Source organism: Photinus pyralis, unplaced genomic scaffold (genome assembly GCF_008802855.1).
Source record: "Photinus pyralis isolate 1611_PpyrPB1 unplaced genomic scaffold, Ppyr1.3 Ppyr1.4_LG7, whole genome shotgun sequence".
In the NCBI taxonomy this organism is placed as follows: domain Eukaryota; kingdom Metazoa; phylum Arthropoda; class Insecta; order Coleoptera; family Lampyridae; genus Photinus; species Photinus pyralis.
Window position 1 is genome coordinate 14,712,734 of NW_022170738.1, and position 18,808 is coordinate 14,731,541.

Below are 18,808 nucleotides of genomic sequence, written 5' to 3' on the forward strand. Positions count from 1 at the left end.
AACCTGAAAGAGGTTCTAATGATTTATTATGTGGTTCTGACAACACTAGAGCTTGATGGCACTTAATGTTAGTTAAGTTTTGTTTTTTGTAAATTAACCGATGGTTCTAAACCTTTAATAGTTATGGGTCTAATTTTCATTTCATTCTTATTTTATTTCGCAACCATAACAAACAGCGATGAACTAGAGCTAACAGCTTTATATTATAGGTTTTGTCCAATTTTTTGCCTCTTGATGAAATTTGGTATCTCACTGCTTTTTAACATGGAAATGAGGAAGTTTTTGAAAATATAATATTCAAAAAATCCAATGGCAATTTTTGATTAGGCAACAAACACTTTGTTTTTGAAAAGTGGCCTTACACAAGTTTGTTTTTTTAAGGTGTGTACTAGCTGTACTAGCAGATCAAATCCAATGACCCCGTAGGGTCACACCAAGGTGCTCTGTCGCTTTTTTAGATGCGCTTTAGGAGTTTATTTCAGCTGTGGAAGGTCCCTTGAGTAAACTAACGTAAGACAGGTAAAAATAATACATCGAATCGACTGAACTAGTTACCGGAGCAATTTATCTCAATGTTATAATTTTTGGGTCAGTTTTCTAATCGCAATTTTCATATTTCAATTGTTAATTAACAAAGTGGAGCAGAGTGTTAATATTGAACCCCCAGATGCATTTGTCACCCATCAGTGGGGAAATTTAAGAAACCCCCGCACCAATTGGCTCACAGAAAGGAACTTTACATCCAAAAAAGTGTAGAAATAGGCAATCCTTTCGGAGAATTTTTCCTGTAAGTGCTTGTTCACAATGGACATAAGCGTTACAAAAACATAACAGATACATAAAACATAATATTGACATAAGACATAATTTTACGCAGGTGGAGAAAGTGTTCACAGTGACCGTAAGATTATAATTATCTGCGTAGGCGCAAATCCAAAATTTAAGCTCGGCAAAACGTCAAGAACATAGCAATATTATTTGTAGTGTATATGTGTGTGTCACTGAGATGGAAATTTCAACAGTTTTATTGCTTTTACTGTTAATAAGACAGAGAGACAAAGTTGTTACAAAACAAAAACGGCGTTGGTGGGTCAGACCTATAAATCGAGACCGAGAGAAAAGGGGAGAATTTAAGAATTTAAGCGTGTCTAGAAATGAAGCTGCATGATGAAGAATGGTTTTTTTCATACACCAGGAATATTCGATCACCTATTAACCTTATATCTTTTGTCCCCTTTATTAAACAATTAGGGTTTTAATCGCACCAAACTAATCAATAATTCGACGTCTATATGTTTTCCATGCCGTGTTGGATATAATCAAAGAACAACACACGAAGGACCAAACCACACCAAACTATGAAAGAATGCGCCAAAAACTATGTACCAATTTAAAAATAACCAGATTATGTTGGCAGAAGAGATGTCATCGACGTTAGACGTAGTAACTGAAATGCCAAACCAACAGCGCAGTGCTGCATCTTTGTACCCAACAGAAATACACCTAATTCCACTAGATTTTTCATAAAACCTACGTAAAGTTGAAACCGACCAAACTTTATGTATTTTTTATGTACCCTTTCGGTAGGACATAAAACATACGCAAACATTTACAAAAAAATAAAAATTATGTAATCATTGTGAACACCTACGTTGGTTTGCTACTATTCAACATTATGAATTATGTATCTGTTATGTTTTTGTTACGCTTATGTCCATTGTGAACAAGCACTAATACCTCATTTATTAACACACATTTTTAATATAGACCAAGGTAATATCTGACTAAAACATTTCTAGTGTTAATAATTTTCTGATCATGACCATTTAGTCCGCATGTTTAAGTTAAAGAGCCACCGTTGACGTTGACCAAATCTGCAGTGACCATTTTCGAGAAAAGAAAGTTTGCCGCTCATGAAGAAGTTCCCTTATTCACGTAACACAAATAAATGCATCCAAAATTTTCATTGATAAGTCAGGAGCCAGAAGCGTGGCACATTTCTCATAAATGCGAAATTTAAGACAAGAGTCTTTCGTTTCAAGTTAAGGTCACCGCGCATACGATTGCATTACTTAAAACCTAATTTTGCTAAATTACACATAATAAAATTTAATTACAAGCGAGTGAAAGTATTCCCAAGCTGTAATTTATAAACTTAATTAGACCCCCGGGTATATGGAATATGCACCGCAAATTTTTGGAAAATGTACAAATTTCAGTTCAGGGGAAATTCACAGCGCGTGCATTTTCACTGAAATCGAAGAAAAGTTAAAGAAATTCGATTAGAAGGGAAGGGATTTGCTGGCATAATATCCAGTTCTTGTATATTTGCCACTGGTAAAGATTTAAGTGAAAGACAACCATAGACGGACTTCAGTGTTTGTGAAACTTGTGCAGCAAGATGGTGGCCAGGACTAATAGGGCCACTGTTGCATTTTTACGATTTTTTACTTTCATTGGTGAGTTTCTTTTTCAATTTCCTTGACTTGCTAAAGGCGTTTACGTTATATAATCCCAAATATTGAAAATGCACTTTATGGCAACAGTGAAAGTTTTGGGAATCTGATCCATTGAAAAAGGTGTTATAGAACGTAAAATTTATCCCGCGGGTATTAATTGAAGTATCAAGGTTTCGTGTATGGAACAAGGCTAAGCGTGAATAACTTTGGATTTGAATTGCAATTTTATTATTATTGATGTTTTCTAACAGCGTTTAATGATTAAAATTATACGGTACTTTATATAAACTTTATTGCACACAACTTGTATCAAAGGTGATACGATGATCAATCCTGAACGCAAGTATGTAACTTTCACTTACTGACGGAAAGGAAATTTTTAACTGCAGATCGTTTCAGTTTTATTCTCGTATGCAAAAACAGGAGTTAAAAATCACGAAGCGTAAAACAGTTTGAAAATGTTCTCATTTTGAATTAGATTTGCATCGTATGCAAGTGGATTGCAGCCATGCGAACTTGATTGTATCTTCCAGTTGTAAAGGAATTACCGTAATTCTGCACTATTCCATTTTCTATTTTCTGGTTAGAGCATCCACAAACGACTGAGTTGTATAATAGTGATTTCATCGTAATTAATTCCCAAGTCTCTAACCATTTTTAACGTAAACAAAAACAAACTAAAACAATGTGAAAGGTTTTTTATTAACTACACCGGTAGGTAAATGTTGTTCGATTGGCTGATTTGCAATTTAAATTGGGTTTACACGATTTGGGGTGTGTTTATACTTCCTTAATATACTGGATTGCGCGTTTGAAGTAACCGTCCAATATTTTAGTTGCATATGATACGGAAGACATTTAATCATATTTCGCCGGAAGCTGCTGAGAGTTTTTCTTCTAAAAATCTAAAAATAGATTTACTAGTCATACCTCACAAATCATTATTCATTGTGCGTGAATATGCCGTTAAAGTGGAGTAATTGACTAATAGCGTGTTTTCTGACCACCTTAGAATATAATAATTTCAAAGTATTTGAATAATATAGAAGTTTTGCAGCTTGCCCGATATTCGACATTATGTGGAAGTGTTTTAGGGCTGACTGTTTTAAAACCACCCAGTTTAATTAAATCAAGATATATGGATCTAAATTGAAATTTTTTATTTTAGCTAGCATAACAATAAGCTCTAATCAAAGAATAATAAATTTATAAAAAGTAAAATAGTTCCTCCATGGGGACCGAAGTAATGTGCTCATAATGGAGGCGGCGTTCCGCAATGCTTCTTCGCTGTTTGAGGTATTGCCTGGATCTTTGGTCGCCAGTTTTGACAGCGATACGTTTCCCAAGGGACTCAACAAGATTCTACTGCGAAAGGAGGGAGCAACAGTCTACTTTTCCACGGGATGCGGGACATTCCATCATGTGGCTTTCCGTCGGTTCTTGATAAACCTGTTGGCTCAAGAACAAAAGGGATATTCGCAGATGCCAAAGCTCTTCTTATCAGGTTGTGGCGACCAAATCTACCTGCACTCATCTGGCAACTTTGTCCATGTACCTACTCCGGTACGGCAAACGTTGCGAGCGAGCGACTGTAATTCGGAACGTCTTGTTGTCTAACATGGTTCCTATTGTCCTTGATCGAATTGCAGCGAGTCGTACACTTGGTTTTGGTGTTGTTGTGTTGTTGAAGCCAGATATTTTGCTTTATCCGATTGTAACTCCAAAGGCAGGTCTGAAATATGACGAACAATTGAGATACTGGGGTTTCCGTGTCATCAGGACAAAGGTTAGTCCATTGTGCTAAATCATCTTTGTAAAATGCAATCTCGTTGATGTTAGGGAGAGGGGTAGTATATCACAGACAAGAGCAAAAGCGCAATTTACTGAAAATAAAAACGCGGGAGACCGATATCTACAATTCGTCTTATCCTGATTCCACCGTGGTATGTTGGCAAAGCACTTCAAGTTTATTGTTCAAAATTTCTTCCAAAGTAATCTTGATGGCTTCATCAAAGTGTAGTATAGTTTTAGGTACCAATAGTATCCTCGAAGGGGTCGTACTGCATACCTTCTTACCAAAACGAATTGATACTACACGTCAAAAAATGGACCGTTTATGCGCAAATTTAACTTTCTTAGTTACAACACCGAAAATAAATCGCGTTAAATATTGCAATAGGCTTTTTCAATAAAGGGGGCTAAACTTCCCTTTTTCGAAAACAAAAATTTAACATAAAAACTATCTGGGTCGCACAAAGGATTCGAATAAACACAATTAATTGATTGACAATGACAAAAATTTATTCCGAAACATATGATATGAAAAATTAAAACAAAAAAGAAAGAAAAGCTTACAAAGCTTGTTTGGACAAATTACTTCGCAGGCAGACGTTCGATAAATAAAATAAGAAATTATTAAAATTACTTATTTAAGGAAACACCATTTCCATAATAAAATAAACGTCTTCCTTAAAAATTTTTTTAAAACACCCCCAATCATAATCAATCTTAATAAATAACGCCAGATTCGAAGGAACGTGTCGCGCGTAGAGAATGCAATCCCGCAGCAAAATCTCAATCCCGGTATTTGCGGAATTGTTAGATGTTAATCCTGTGGGACACCGCAATTTGCGGGATCTCGCAAAACTTTAAATAAATTGGCAAATAAGCAATTCTGTGCGGTTAACTTCTGTATTAAAATAAATCGCTAATTATCACAATATTTAACAAAAAAGTACCTTCGGCAGAACTCAAAAACACCTTCCCTGTAAAGCACAAAAAGTCTTCTAAGGTGCCTCAAAAATCATAGTACATTTTTAACGAAAAAAGTTTAACAATTATTTAAAAAGTTTCTATAGTCTATAACTTTTGATTGAGAAGTCTGATCGAAAAAGTACGAATTGTTTTGGATTCTACGCACCAAAATTAATAAGAAAAAGTGTTTTCCCGAGAAATTTTGGTTTAGTCGATTTTTGGTAAAAAAGGAAGGTTATACACTGCCTTTTTTTGAGCCCCGAAAAAAAAATTGTCTCAGATCGACCCGGAAAAAATTTTTCTTATAGAATGTGGCCTGTAGAATCCATAATTTCAAACAGTTCCAAGATTGGGCTACTAGTTCAAAAGTTACAGCCCTTTGAATTTTCTTTTGAAATTGGTTTCTAGTAGGGAATGCAATCCCGCAGCAAAATCTCAATCCCGGTATTTGCGGGATTGTTAGATGTTAATCCCGCGGGATCCCGGAATTTGCGGGCTCTCGCAAAACTTTAAATAAATTGCCAAATAAGCAATTCTGTGAGGTTAACTTCTGTATTAAAATTAATCGCTAATTATCTCAATATTTAACAAAAAGTACCTTCGGCCTAACTTAGAACTCAAAAAAACCTTATCTGTAAAGCACAAAAAGTCTTCTAAAGTGCCTCAAAAATCATAGTACATTTTTAACGAAAAAAGTTTAACAATTATTTAAAAAATAATTCGCCGTTAAGTAAACAGAGTCGTCCCCTTGGTCGACAAATTCCTTAGTCCCGCAAATCCCGCGGGATCCCGCTCCATTTATGTGCGGGATTAATCTCGCAAAAATTCTGCGGGATCCCGGTATTTCGGGATCCCGCAATCCCGGTATTGCATTCCCTAGTCGCGCGTGATTCTAATAGCTCTGTGTTTATTCGTAAATAATCTCTCAGATTCACACCCTCCTTTAGCGACAATGATCCCTGAACGTTAAGCGATGGATCATGCAAATTTGGAAACTTAAATTCTCAATTAATTCTTAATAATTAATTTCTGTTCCTAGTTTTTGCAGTATAAAAGTTGCAAGCAAATCAATTTTACTGAATATATACCACTGTTTGGGGTTAACGACAATTGTAAACACTTTGTCCCACTATCGTGAGTAGGAGAAAGCTTCAATACGTAACAAAGTGCCCTTTTTTTCTTATTTAGTTTTTCTAATGCGGTAATCCGAATTTTTTCGACGACGACCTAACTGAGTTCAGTCCCTTCTGCAAGCTCACAGCAATAAACGTTTACACATCAGTTCTAACAATAGCTCTTTGTATTCGTATGTAGGCAACAATTAAGAGAACTCGCGGTTTTACATTTTACGGTTTAAACACAAATACTAATGGCGGTTACGCTCAAAATTTGTTCACATTTTTTATTAATGGTCTTGCACTGGAAACAGCGGTGCTCGGAACTCCTTTCTCAAACTTTGCTAGGAAAAACGCGCGACACTATTAATTCTATCGCGATATTGAAGCAAAAAATAAAATCTGGAGTTGCGGTGTTGATTGTTTTCTCTCCGTGCATCACTCTCACACTAATAGCCCAGGTCCAGCCGAGAAACGACTGCGCAACTCAAAAACCAAAGTCAACACCTCTGCCAAAACTAACTGAACCCATGGCATATTATCGTCAAGTAACAAACCTGTCTAGTGACAGGGTCTACTTTGTGTTGTGAAAACGAAAGAAAAGGGGAGAGTTAACTTTAATTAAAACGTTATTAAAAATACAAATTCAAATCAATCGAGAATAGCTCTAGGGACTTCACCTTCAGTTAATTTCTCACTTCTTTTCCCATTTGCATTTCGCAATTACACATTATAATGGTTTTCAATCCGTACGACAACATCGGGAAACTTTATCTCCCTCATAATCGTGACTTTACACAGATTTAAAAATACTGTACCGCCATCTTTCAAGGACATGTGTGTATTTATTACGACTGTTATGTAACGGAACCTGACATTCACGGTACGAAGAATCCACATAATTAAACCTGTGATATATCAGAAACGTCGAACTTAACGTGTGTGCCAAAAAACGTTATTTTGCCTAGGCAAAATTACATTTTTGGCAGATAACCTGCACGTTAAGTTTAACGTTAGTGATGCATCTCAGGGCTGAATATATTTTTTTCTCATGGTTAAAAGCTTAGGCGCTTACATTAGGACATGACCAATGTAATTGCCTGTACTGGCTCCGGTGGATCTTGCTTAGGGAATAATGCTTCTATTGTGAGGAAAAGATGAATCATTGCTTCTATTGCAGGGCTTTTCTTCCGTAGTTTATTCATTACGATCATACGAGTATACCCTTTTCCGTCACATCTTTATCCAGTTCTTTACATATCTTCTACCAAGGTTTGCTCGTGTTTATGATGTTCGTCAACTTATTCCGAGATCTTTTGTAGGTAGTCATCGCCTTTTCTGTGGGCCTTCCTGCCCTCCTCGGAAATTAAAGTACTCGGCCCAATTCAATATTTCCTCGCCAGTAATGTGTCATTTTCCTGACTTTTATCTAAATAACTATTAACTTTTACCGCACAAATAACGGATTGGACACGAATTAAATTGGATTTAGTACGATAATAATCATTCCTCAGTCTTTTCCAAATAAGCCAATTTTGCAAATTCCATGGTATTGAGTGCTATCATGATGATGATCAAATGTAACTCAATAATACCAATTAACAGGATGACCTACGATATAAGCTCCGGACTTTGGTTTTGCCGGTTTCCGAAAGCAATTAAGAAAAAATAGACTTATAGAAAAGAAGTAACGCAGAAATAAATTTGACTTGACTTGACCATTCTATTTCCGCAAATTCCACTATAACAACTATTTTTCTGGGAAATGTTTTCGAACATCTAAATTTTTTACAACTTGAAAACTTCAATGATACTCAATGTTTAAATTACTCTACCGTTAAAAGTCCCAAAACTTCACACCGAAATTTTGTATGATTTGTCTTGCCTGTTTTCTTCTTATGAAGCTTTAAAGTTACCTGTAGTTGTGGCACGTTAAAAAACGACCACCCCATTTAAATCTGACCTAATGTTAATATTTATTCGAGTGTAGGCACATACTTTTTACACTGAGAGTGAAATCTGCTTTAATCTTCGCAGGGTTTCATCAACATTCAGAAATTCGAATTGAATAACAAAAGAAAGCACTAAAATCACAACAAGAAAAGCAGTAATAACCATAATCTAATTGAAGAATTTTAACAATTTATTTAGGCAGCAAAAGAAAGTAAACGGATATAGCCGATTTTCAATCGCATGGAATGGTAGAAAGTACAAATGATGTGACATGAAGAGTAATTGCTAATCATCGTTCAAGTTATACTCAATAGGAGATTTGTTATTATTTACGGCCGTTTTGAAGTATCTGAGAAAAACAGGTACCTATTGCAAAAGCCGCTATTTAGAGTATAATCTGTGAATCTTGCAGATTAGCGTATTACAAGAATACCGCAGTTATCACAAAACATTATTAAAAGCTCGATTATAATCCTGGAAGTGGAAGAAAAGCTCGAAGCTCAATGAACGATTGTCGACTAGGAAGGCAAGGTTAATTTTGAACTTGATTTCACTTCAAATAATTACAACCTTGATTTACCACGAAGGATCTAGCATAACAGTAACTAACTAAAGATTAATTATTTTAGAATAAAGAAAGCTGACTCACACGTACTACTCGATCTCGATCAAAGAGTACACTTACCACGTGCCAAATTGAGATAAATAAAGATACGAACAGTTATATTTGATATTTAACATTTTTATGTCATGGCTATAAGAAAGTGACGGAGGTAAACGCACTTTTACAGGATTATGATTTAAATTAGCCTAACGAATCTAGCTGTTACTAATAAAGCGCTGTCCTACTTTTCTTCATCACTATAATTAATTTTATGTAATCTTTATAATAAACTTAGCGAATGAAGCTGCCATCCTTTTAATTTTGTTCGAGTGTGCATCCCTGAAAATTACCAGGTTTTGTGTTGCCTCCATTCCTAATTGAGGGATTTGATTTTATGCGACCGCTAATGCGTGACGTGAAAAACAACATAAAAATTGCATTTCACATCCGTCTCTATTGTTTATTTTGAATTCATTTTCTATTATCACGTATTTGTTGTTCGCGTATTGAGAGTCAATTTCATCGCGTGTAATCCCGTTATAATGCAAGCGTGATTGATTTTCATGCTCTTGATTGTGTGTGTGTTTTGATTTGCAAAAAAACCCGAGCAGAAATGTGTTACAATCCCCCCAACTTCAGTACCCCCATTGCGTTTTTCAGGGCGATGTCGAAATGGAAACGTTTTTATTCGAGTCCGTCTGACGATACTAATTGGATGTGAAATTAAATTCGAAACTGCAGTTAATGTAATCGCATTTGTGGTATTGATTTAAAAATAATCCGTAACTAATAGAGGTGCATTGAATTATTAATTGAAGGTCAAGTAGTTTCGCTTCCTAATTTGCGTGCCAGTTATTTACATTTTCTCCACTTTTTGTTTTGCCTCGAAATCGCTCTGAATTCTCCTCCAAATTGGGTTTCTCGTTTCATTCTCACGCCACATTAATTTTTAGGCCAGAATCGGAAAACTGAACACTGTTTTATCGTAAATGGACAATTCAATCTTTTTTTTCAATTATTGTTTTCACAAAAGCTAACATACGCATCGGTTTTGTCAGTAAATACTCGAACACGAAGTCCATTTTGTTAAATGTTTTTCCAAAAAGCTTTTGATTTATTCCGCCCATAATTAACAGGCTTTTTTCTAATGTACAAGTATTTTTGGTTTAAATTGTTACATCTTCTATAAGTCCATGTTCTCCATTTAAAATTCTCATCCTTCATGGTGGTTTCTTCAGATCAGAAGATTAGTTAAGGCCCTGTGGTGACTATTTCAGACCAAGCAATAACATTGATATGGTTTTTCTTAAAAATGCCTTAAATCTTTGTTACCTGTTCGCTTAGACATTTTACGAATCATACTTAGGTTCCGAAATTTTTTTGATTTTCTGTATCTCTTATTCTCATTCGATTAGACATCCAACTGCTCACGTAATAAGAAATTACCAAAAAAAAACAATGTACTCACGAACGGTAACTTTTTATTTACACGAAATTGATGCTGTAGCTTCACCGCAGGCGAAATTTTTTTCCTTAAAAGTCATTCCAATAATTCTGATTGCCGTAACTTATTTCGAAGTCCGTTATCTGCATCTCGTTCCCCCGGGTTTTTTTCTCGTAATTATCTTTAGGTAATCGTAATAAAAAGTTTTACACAGAAGGACAAATTAAATAAGTATCTTCGTACACGCAAACAGTCTGAATTATTTACAAATGCTCTTGCTTAATGGAGTTTTAAAGTGATGCAAAGCACGAGTTTATTAAGTGATCGTAATGGACGACCGAAGGGGCTTCCAATTGTATAAATTGCAATTTTGTATTAAAGTGTACTCGAACAACTACTCAAAAATTAGTTGCAATAAGGGAAGTTATTCTAGGTAGTAGAGCACTCGTAGGTTTTTCTGGGATGATTTTCATTTTCACATATGCATGCATTCATAACAAACGAGTCGCCTTAAGGCACTAATAAAACTTGGTAAAGTTAAATAAAAGTTCGGAGGAATCTGTTATAGAAAGAAGCTTTACATTACATGGTTTTTTTTTATAAGTAACAGTTCCTGAATATTCCATCATATGAGAACTTCTGAGATGTATACAAATTTCTAAACCAATTGGTGACTATTACAAAAAGCAGATTTGAAGGAAGGGTTGGGTGAATCCGAGGGTGAATCTCTTATAAGAAATGAATGAAAAAAAAACATTTATTACGTACAGAAGTAAGTTTCATTACGAATTTAATTTAGAATCCAATAGGTATATCGTCTGTTGGCAATTTTTGGATCGATGAAAACTTAAAATCAAAATGAAAAATTTCAAAAAAAACATTTTTTGAGAACCACCCCATTCATTTTTGAAAACAAAACATTTATTAAATCCCTACACCATCTACAATTTACACGATATACTTTAGAAGTAATCAAAAATCAAAATCAAAATGAAAAATTTCAAAAAAACTGCAAGTATTGTACCAAAAATTGTGGATTACCAACTGAATAATAAAAAAAATTTCAGCCTTCACTGAATAATAATTTTGATCATAATTTTTGACAGGTTGAAGGCGTTCTGCCGCCCTCCCATACCGCTTGCAGGGATTTTCCTCACGGATGACACTCGTGCATACCCCCCACAGCATTCTCACAAAAAATAGGCCTTAACTAATTGTCACTAAAAAAATGTCACCGTCCACCGGCTCTAGACTAGAACGTTTTAGGCTGGTAATATAAATTGGACAGTAGACTTAAGTTACGAATTACCATCTTTTTCTAACTACTTAGTGTACGACTGTAAGAAACGCAATAAACAGTAGGTTTATTATTACAATATTCATCAATGAGTCATACGCTGAAATATTGTATTACCATTACAATTTAACTCATGTATAAAAAATCGCATAAACCGCAGTGCAATTGTCACCTTGGCAACGGCAAAAGTTGCCTGCAACTTTTACAGCGACAATAAATGCACTAGTGGTTTTTTCACTTATTCATTTTCTAATCAATTATCCGTTCCCTTATGAATAGTTTAATTTGTGAATTTGTCCTGCCTAATTACACTTGAGGTTTGTATTCAAACCGAGTAAAATTGTATTGTTGCAATTCAAATATGTTTCCTTTTAGACAATAAATTTCCATTACCTAAACAAACCAAATTTATTCGGCAAAATACAAACCTCAATTATAAGTAAAAAATCACAGTTTGTAATGGTTTTTCCTTTTACTTTTTTCCCAAAATTATATCATAATTAATGAACGGACCGTACATTTCCGGAAGCTACCAGACTTGATGAACATCCGGTTCTTAGAGGCAAACGGGCGTTTCCTTACGGGAAGCGGTAGTGCTGGACCTATGCAGTTTTTTACTAGTAGAAGGTAAAAGTAACGTTTTAATTTGTAGAGTCGTTTAACCGCTGATAAGGAAACCCAGCTGCCGAACATAATTGTGAAGTTTTTAAATGTTCACGTAGAGATATGTAAATAATTTTTGTAGCATCGGATAGCCCTCGGCGTGGGGAAGCAGGGTAAAACTGAATATTTTAGGATTCCAGCTTGGTTATTAATTAGATATTAAGTTTTCCAATGTTAAGAGTCTTCTGTACCCACTGCACCCAACGTAAAGCACTATGATGTAAAAAAGTTGCGCTTAGGTAAAGAAGACTTAAGCGAAAACGAGCATGGTCGTGCAGCTTATTATTGATCCGAAATTCCATGTAACAAAGGGCATTACTGGGCTACCAAATTTGGAAATTTTAATCCGTATAATTAACCGTAGTGAATTAATTGTGTTGCCGCAAACTTCGTTTCATTAGATCTGACCTCAGAAGAAACGTGCTTAATTAACTTTTATTTCAAGATTAGTCCCCGATTTTTAAAACGTCAGATAGCCTGGTTTTAATTTTTGGATGTTATCAATCGAGTCCCCCGGTCGGCCGAAATTTCCGACGTTCGCTTTCCATATTTAGATAATTATTGTGCCTGGGAAATCCGTTTCTCCGTTTTACGGTTCTTAATTTCTGTTCAGAAACCACCTCCTTTGACCAGGAGCAAGGATTGAAACATCCTGGTGGCGCTCGAGATTTCTGTACCGTTATGCTGACCACCACATCCAGGTTGGCGCCGCTTTCCCACGCTGGTTCGATCGAAAATAACTTATTAATAAATTAAATCGTATTCTAATACCACTATGGTACCGTTTAATTTAAAGCGCGCGATGTGCCCGAGCACTCACTTTAATTTCCGAGTCAGGTAATGTCATTTTACTGACGAGTGTGTATTAAATTTTACCCGAAATCGTATTTTACACTCGATTTTGATATAAAATTTCAATTTAGACATTTAGCTGTCAAACGGTAACGGTGCGGCCTGTAAAGTGACAAGTGCAGGCGGGAAAATGATAGGCGGGAGGAAACGTAATCTGGTCTGCCTCTGTCATGGAAACTACAATTTCCTGACATAAAGTATGTACGAAAATGAAGGATTCATCACGATTTTGCGTAAAGATAAATTAAACGAATATATAAGTACACATCAGGGTGTCCCAACGAAAATTCAATCCTCCTTATCTGGAAAGACAACATTTTTTCGGACAATTTACAAAACAGCTCATATTTGTTTTTAAGATAAATAAAATAATAGCCCTCGCATAGATCTGTATAATGTACTACCACTGGCTGTGAGGCATTTAAATTTCGTTAAGTTAAAATTTTTATAAAAAATCATTTTTTAACGTATTGTTTTTACTCCATAGAGGACTTCAGTACACCTATTGTTTTTAATTTGTGATTTTAACTTGTCTTATTTGTAATTTTTAATACTGTTAGTTTTGTATGAATTTATCTGTCTGTTTGTACTTTTTTTATTGTATACTGCTGATTTTTACTGTAATTGGACGTGTCGCGAGCATTTAATGTGGTATTACGACTAAATATACATTACATTAAATTACATTGTATAAGAGGCGAGTAATTACCCGTATCGACTTTACAAGATGGAAAACTTTTGTATTATTTACTTTTTGAGAAAAATTCATTCTTCGTAAATGTTTTTGCTTGTTCTAAATTGCCTATTCCCGTTTATACGTTTTAAAATTCCCCTACCGTTTGAGGGAAAGCTACAAAAATATACGAAAATATGGTTGAAAAAGTCTCTATGGTATAAATAAGTAATACCATGACAGTGTTGATTACAAAATGTCGTTTTTAGATGTTACCTGTTATTCGAATTCAGGGTCGTTATAACAAACATCTCACTAAAACCTAGTACTCCTTTCTTGTAATATGACTTACCCGGCCTTTTAGCTGATGTACCTGATGTACACAAGAAATATAGGATTCGGCTACAACAGGATGGGGTCCCTGCTCATTTTTCGGTAGAAGTATTCTTATGGTATTATGTGAAGTGAATAGTGTACAGTGATCCACCGGCAACTGCTAAAAATATGCAACAACGAATTGTGAACGCTTTTGCACTGAACTGTATTACTAAATCCAACTTTCCCATTATCAATGTGTAGCCTGTTACTCGTATTAAAATTGTTGCTCAAAGGTATTTCCTAACTTCAAAAAACAAGTTCGCTACGATATATCAAACTGGGGCTTTCTTATGGGTGAATGTGAATAGCGTTCAATATAGAGGTTAACAAAAGAGATCTAAACATGTAAAACACCGTAAAATGGGACACCCTGTACATTCACAAATAACATCTTATAGATGCGCAACCATCTATGGATGATACACGCAATTTTTTTTAAATTTTTTACGAGGTATGGTCTAGGACCTAGGAAAGACCAACGCACCTGTTGCAGGACCCTGTACTCAGAGTGTTCATTTGAAAAGTTCCCACCGCGGATTTATCTAAAACCACTGATTAAAGGAAAAAAACGCCGAGACACGTCAAAAGATTTGTCAAGGGGGACAATTTTTTGACAAAAAACTACTTTACCCTTTTTCACCCTCTGCCCATGTACTAGCTTTGCGAGATGTAGAAGGTAGGCAGTACTAATTTAATCGTAAAGGAAAACTGAACGTATATTTAATCAGTCCTTGAGCAGTATACTAAATGGCACTGCTGTTTGTTTATATTCTGATTATAAATTTCTCGTGTACTGGCTAGCGGCATTTGGACAGTAGCCTAAAACCTTCCTAATTGTGGCCGGATCTTGAGTAGAATTCAAGTATCTGCGAAAACTCCAATGATCAGAATAAATATTTAGAAATTACAAGCTCAAGTTATTTTATCGGTAGTGATTTTTACACATGGATAATTTTTCCTTACCATTTTAAAATTGTAAATCAAGCATATCTTCCTAAATAACTTCTAAAGGATTTGAAATGATACCTCTTACTACAGATCATTAGTTATGAATGTAATACATTCGTATAGCATATGTAACATACACATGAGTAAATGATTGACCTACAAAGTCAACTTGGAAAATCATACCTACAATTTACCTTATAACAGAAGTCAGAAGAAAGTTATTAATTCCACGTTAGTTCATCAGTTACTACAAAGTATGTCTAATGTGAGTGTTCAATGGACCAATAATTCTAGGTTGAATCCGATATCTGTCATAATTTTTACTTTTATAAAAAATACGTACTTAACATACCGGTAAGAATTCGGTTTTACGGCATAAAATTGCGATTACAACCTTCATAAGGCCGAACGCTATTAAATTCGCATAGGAAAAACAAAGATTTCCGCCGTATAACTTAAAATTAAAACTTAACTCAGTCCTAAATTACCTATTTTTTTTATTGTTACAGTAACTCTTCAGAGTGTCTACACCGCTTATCTAGGAAAATTTATTGGAAAACTAAGCGAACTTCATCACGGCGTATCTGGAGAAGTTTACGCAATAGACGCTAGAACTTTACACCTCAAAGATTTCACGTACGACGGACAAGGACCAGGTAAACAGATATTTATTTACTTATTTGAACCGCATCACTCGTAATTAACCTGTACTGTCTGTTGTGGTTAGTTACAAAAGTTTAGACCGTTAAACTCATTAAAAAGTTTTGGATAAATTGTGTACGTGTAAGTGAGGAGAAATAATTAGCGCTTACCCAAGTTTGGGCGTTAAAAACACATGCCTCAATGTACTGTCTATTCTCGTAAGTCACACAGCAGTAATTCGCAGCTCGTATTGCTTAATTGTTAAATAAGCGCAAAAGTACAATTACACTTAGGTGGCTTGTCACTAGAAGTAATCCGCTCCCGACTAACACAAACTTTCAAATTGCAATATTGCATAATAAAACAGTCGCGGTGGTTTATATAGAGCTTTTAGTCAACAACTGTAGTCACAGTGCTTTTATATCTTTACGGTTGTAATCGATAGAAAATCAAATGGAATTTAATGAGAAAAGAAAGTAGCTGACATTTTCGAGAAAATTAGAAGTTTGGTCAGGACAGAGCTTTTCTCTCAAACCAATCAAAACTATATTCACCAATGCATACAATTATCACATTTAAGAATATGGTCATTGAAAATATAGACATCTTGATCGCAATACAAGGGGGCCATTTCATGCTGGTCCCTTTGGAGTCTTGGAGAAGACTTGCAAAGGATCAAAATAACACGGAACACGGAATAATTTGGTCATTGTTAAAGCTAATTTAGTCGTACCGATTTCATTATCTTCCTTAAAAGAAGAGTAGGACCCCCACTCCATGGTTTCATATGAATTTGATTAGTTTATTTTTTTCTGTGAAGTCTATCCTATCAGGAATGTTATAGCTATTGGACAATGAGAATTTAAAGACTTTTACTTATGCTATTGGGAATAATAACCATTGTGAGAATTGTTAGTATGATATTGTGGAAAAATTTTCCGGAAATTGCAAAAAGTATTAAATTTTCACGTCTCTATATATGTATGTCTATAAGATATATTTAATTATTTTAAAATCTCTTAGATATCTTTAATTCCAAACTTGCGATTACATATGTTTAAAAGGTGCAGGTTACAAAAACTTCTTTTTACTATCTTATGATTATGTTGGAAACTTGGAAGTTTCTAACAATCTCTTTAAAACGTTTAAAACTACTAGAATTTTTAAAATCTGCTTAGAGCTTTCGAAGTACCTTGTTATGATGAATTATTAACTCTTGTACTTGAAATGCTCAGCAGATGTCTAGATGAGAATCTTCTAAATGTTTTAAAACTTTTAAAATCTTATAAAATTAAGCTTGCAGGTAACTCGCACTCTGTCACCAATCCGATTTCAATTACACGCTTCTTAACAAACGCGATTGAAATTTATCAATAACGCACAGGTCTCTGTATTTTCACTCAAAGAAAAACCAGTTTCACTTTAGAGCAACTGTAAGAAATTGTACTAGAAAATTATACGTAATGAGTCTTAAATTTTTACCACAAAGCTTTGTAAATACGCGAAATAAAATTTCTATTTTTATAACGTCGCTAGGAATTCAACGTATTAACGTGCTACACCCAGCAATAAAAAAGTCGCATTTTGGCTGGCTTTTGAATGAACGCAACCTTTAGGTTCGAAGATATCTTGGTAAAGCGCTCGTTTTCCCCAATACGTTTCTTGTTATCGCCAGAGTTACTTTAGTACAAGTTCACTATTAAGAAATACATGAGGAAATTTCCCTATATTTAATAAAATACAAATTCAAAACGAAGTTTTTGAAACGGCAAAGCGGTCACCTGTTACAGTAAGTAAATGAATTATGCTTTAAAGCTCAAAAACTCATAGACTATGAACAAAATTTGGAACCCAATTATTTATCAAGTCTTTCCTGGCATTCTTTGGTGTTATTGTAATATTACAATATTGAACAGTGTAATAAATAAGTAATGCTACGACTGCAAAAAGTGTAAACTGATCATTGTTTATTTTGTACATTTTAAAAGAAACGATCTATTTAAGTTTATAATCAATATCTATGAAAATGTTGTTTTTTAAGATGATATTTGGCTTTTAAAAATGAAACTTCTCTGTCTTTAACCGCATACGTCTAGATCTCTAGTGCCTATTCCAAAATCCTAATTTATTCAGCCTAATTAGTTTGTATACGCAAAAAGTGTATTTACATTTAATTTATAATTTAATAAAGTAGTTGTAGGTTTCCTATAAGACCATGCCTATCCGTGCAATACATTGGAAAGCAATTCATAGTCTCTAACCTTTAATGTTTGCGTCTTCCGCGCTCAAAAATCAAAAAAACCTAAACAATTGGTCAAAAATCGATATCCATAAAGATACAAAGATCGCCCAAAAAATATAGTTTCGCTCCATAAGAAATTGGCCCTACAAAGTTATGACAATCGAGGGAAAAGCTACCGATACCGATACCGATGCGGACACACGGAAATAAATATTAAATTGTTCTTAACGGAATGAATGTTCTATGGCTATCTTCCTAGATTTAAGAAGAGCGTTTGATCTCGTGCAAAATTGGAAATGCATAACCTTAGTAGTGTTCATTTGATTAACTGAAGTCAATGTGTCAGCTACAACAACACTTTATGTAACGAATAGGCAGTGACGCATGGAGGACCACAAGGATCAATTCTTGAGCCTCTTTTTTCTTAATTTGTATTAAAGATTTCTGTAAATTGAAATTTGCCATTGTATGAAGATGATACATATTGATTCAATCACACCAATACGCTAGATGAAACTTCCAAAATTGTCAAAGATCATGACTGAAAAATGGCTCACTGTAAACAAATTAGTATTAAACAGTGACAACATTAATTCAAGATTGTTTACGCTTAAAACAGAGAAAAAAGTCTGTCATAAATTACGATCAATTTATTGGTGAAAAGCCTTTAATTTACACATGGGTCATGGTCATCAATACTTTGTTAGTAAAAACCTAACCGTGCCTTCTCTACAAATTTGGCCATGGTCTCACGCTAATTTTTTGTTTATTGCATTTTGAGACA

General features: G+C 34.7%; 1 protein-coding gene across 1 annotated transcript in view; it reads left to right on the forward strand.

Moving 5' to 3' along the window:
* The first annotated feature begins 2,343 nt into the window (after window positions 1–2,343).
* LOC116176806 (protein Skeletor, isoforms B/C) overlaps window positions 2,344–18,808 on the forward strand; it is a 41,585-nt gene continuing 25,120 nt past the window's right edge. Inside the window, exons 1-2 of the mRNA XM_031495575.1 lie at window positions 2,344–2,459; window positions 15,650–15,796. Coding sequence (XP_031351435.1) covers window positions 2,402–2,459; window positions 15,650–15,796 — 205 coding nt within the window. The 5' untranslated portion in view covers window positions 2,344–2,401. The remainder of the gene's footprint in view (window positions 2,460–15,649; window positions 15,797–18,808) is intronic.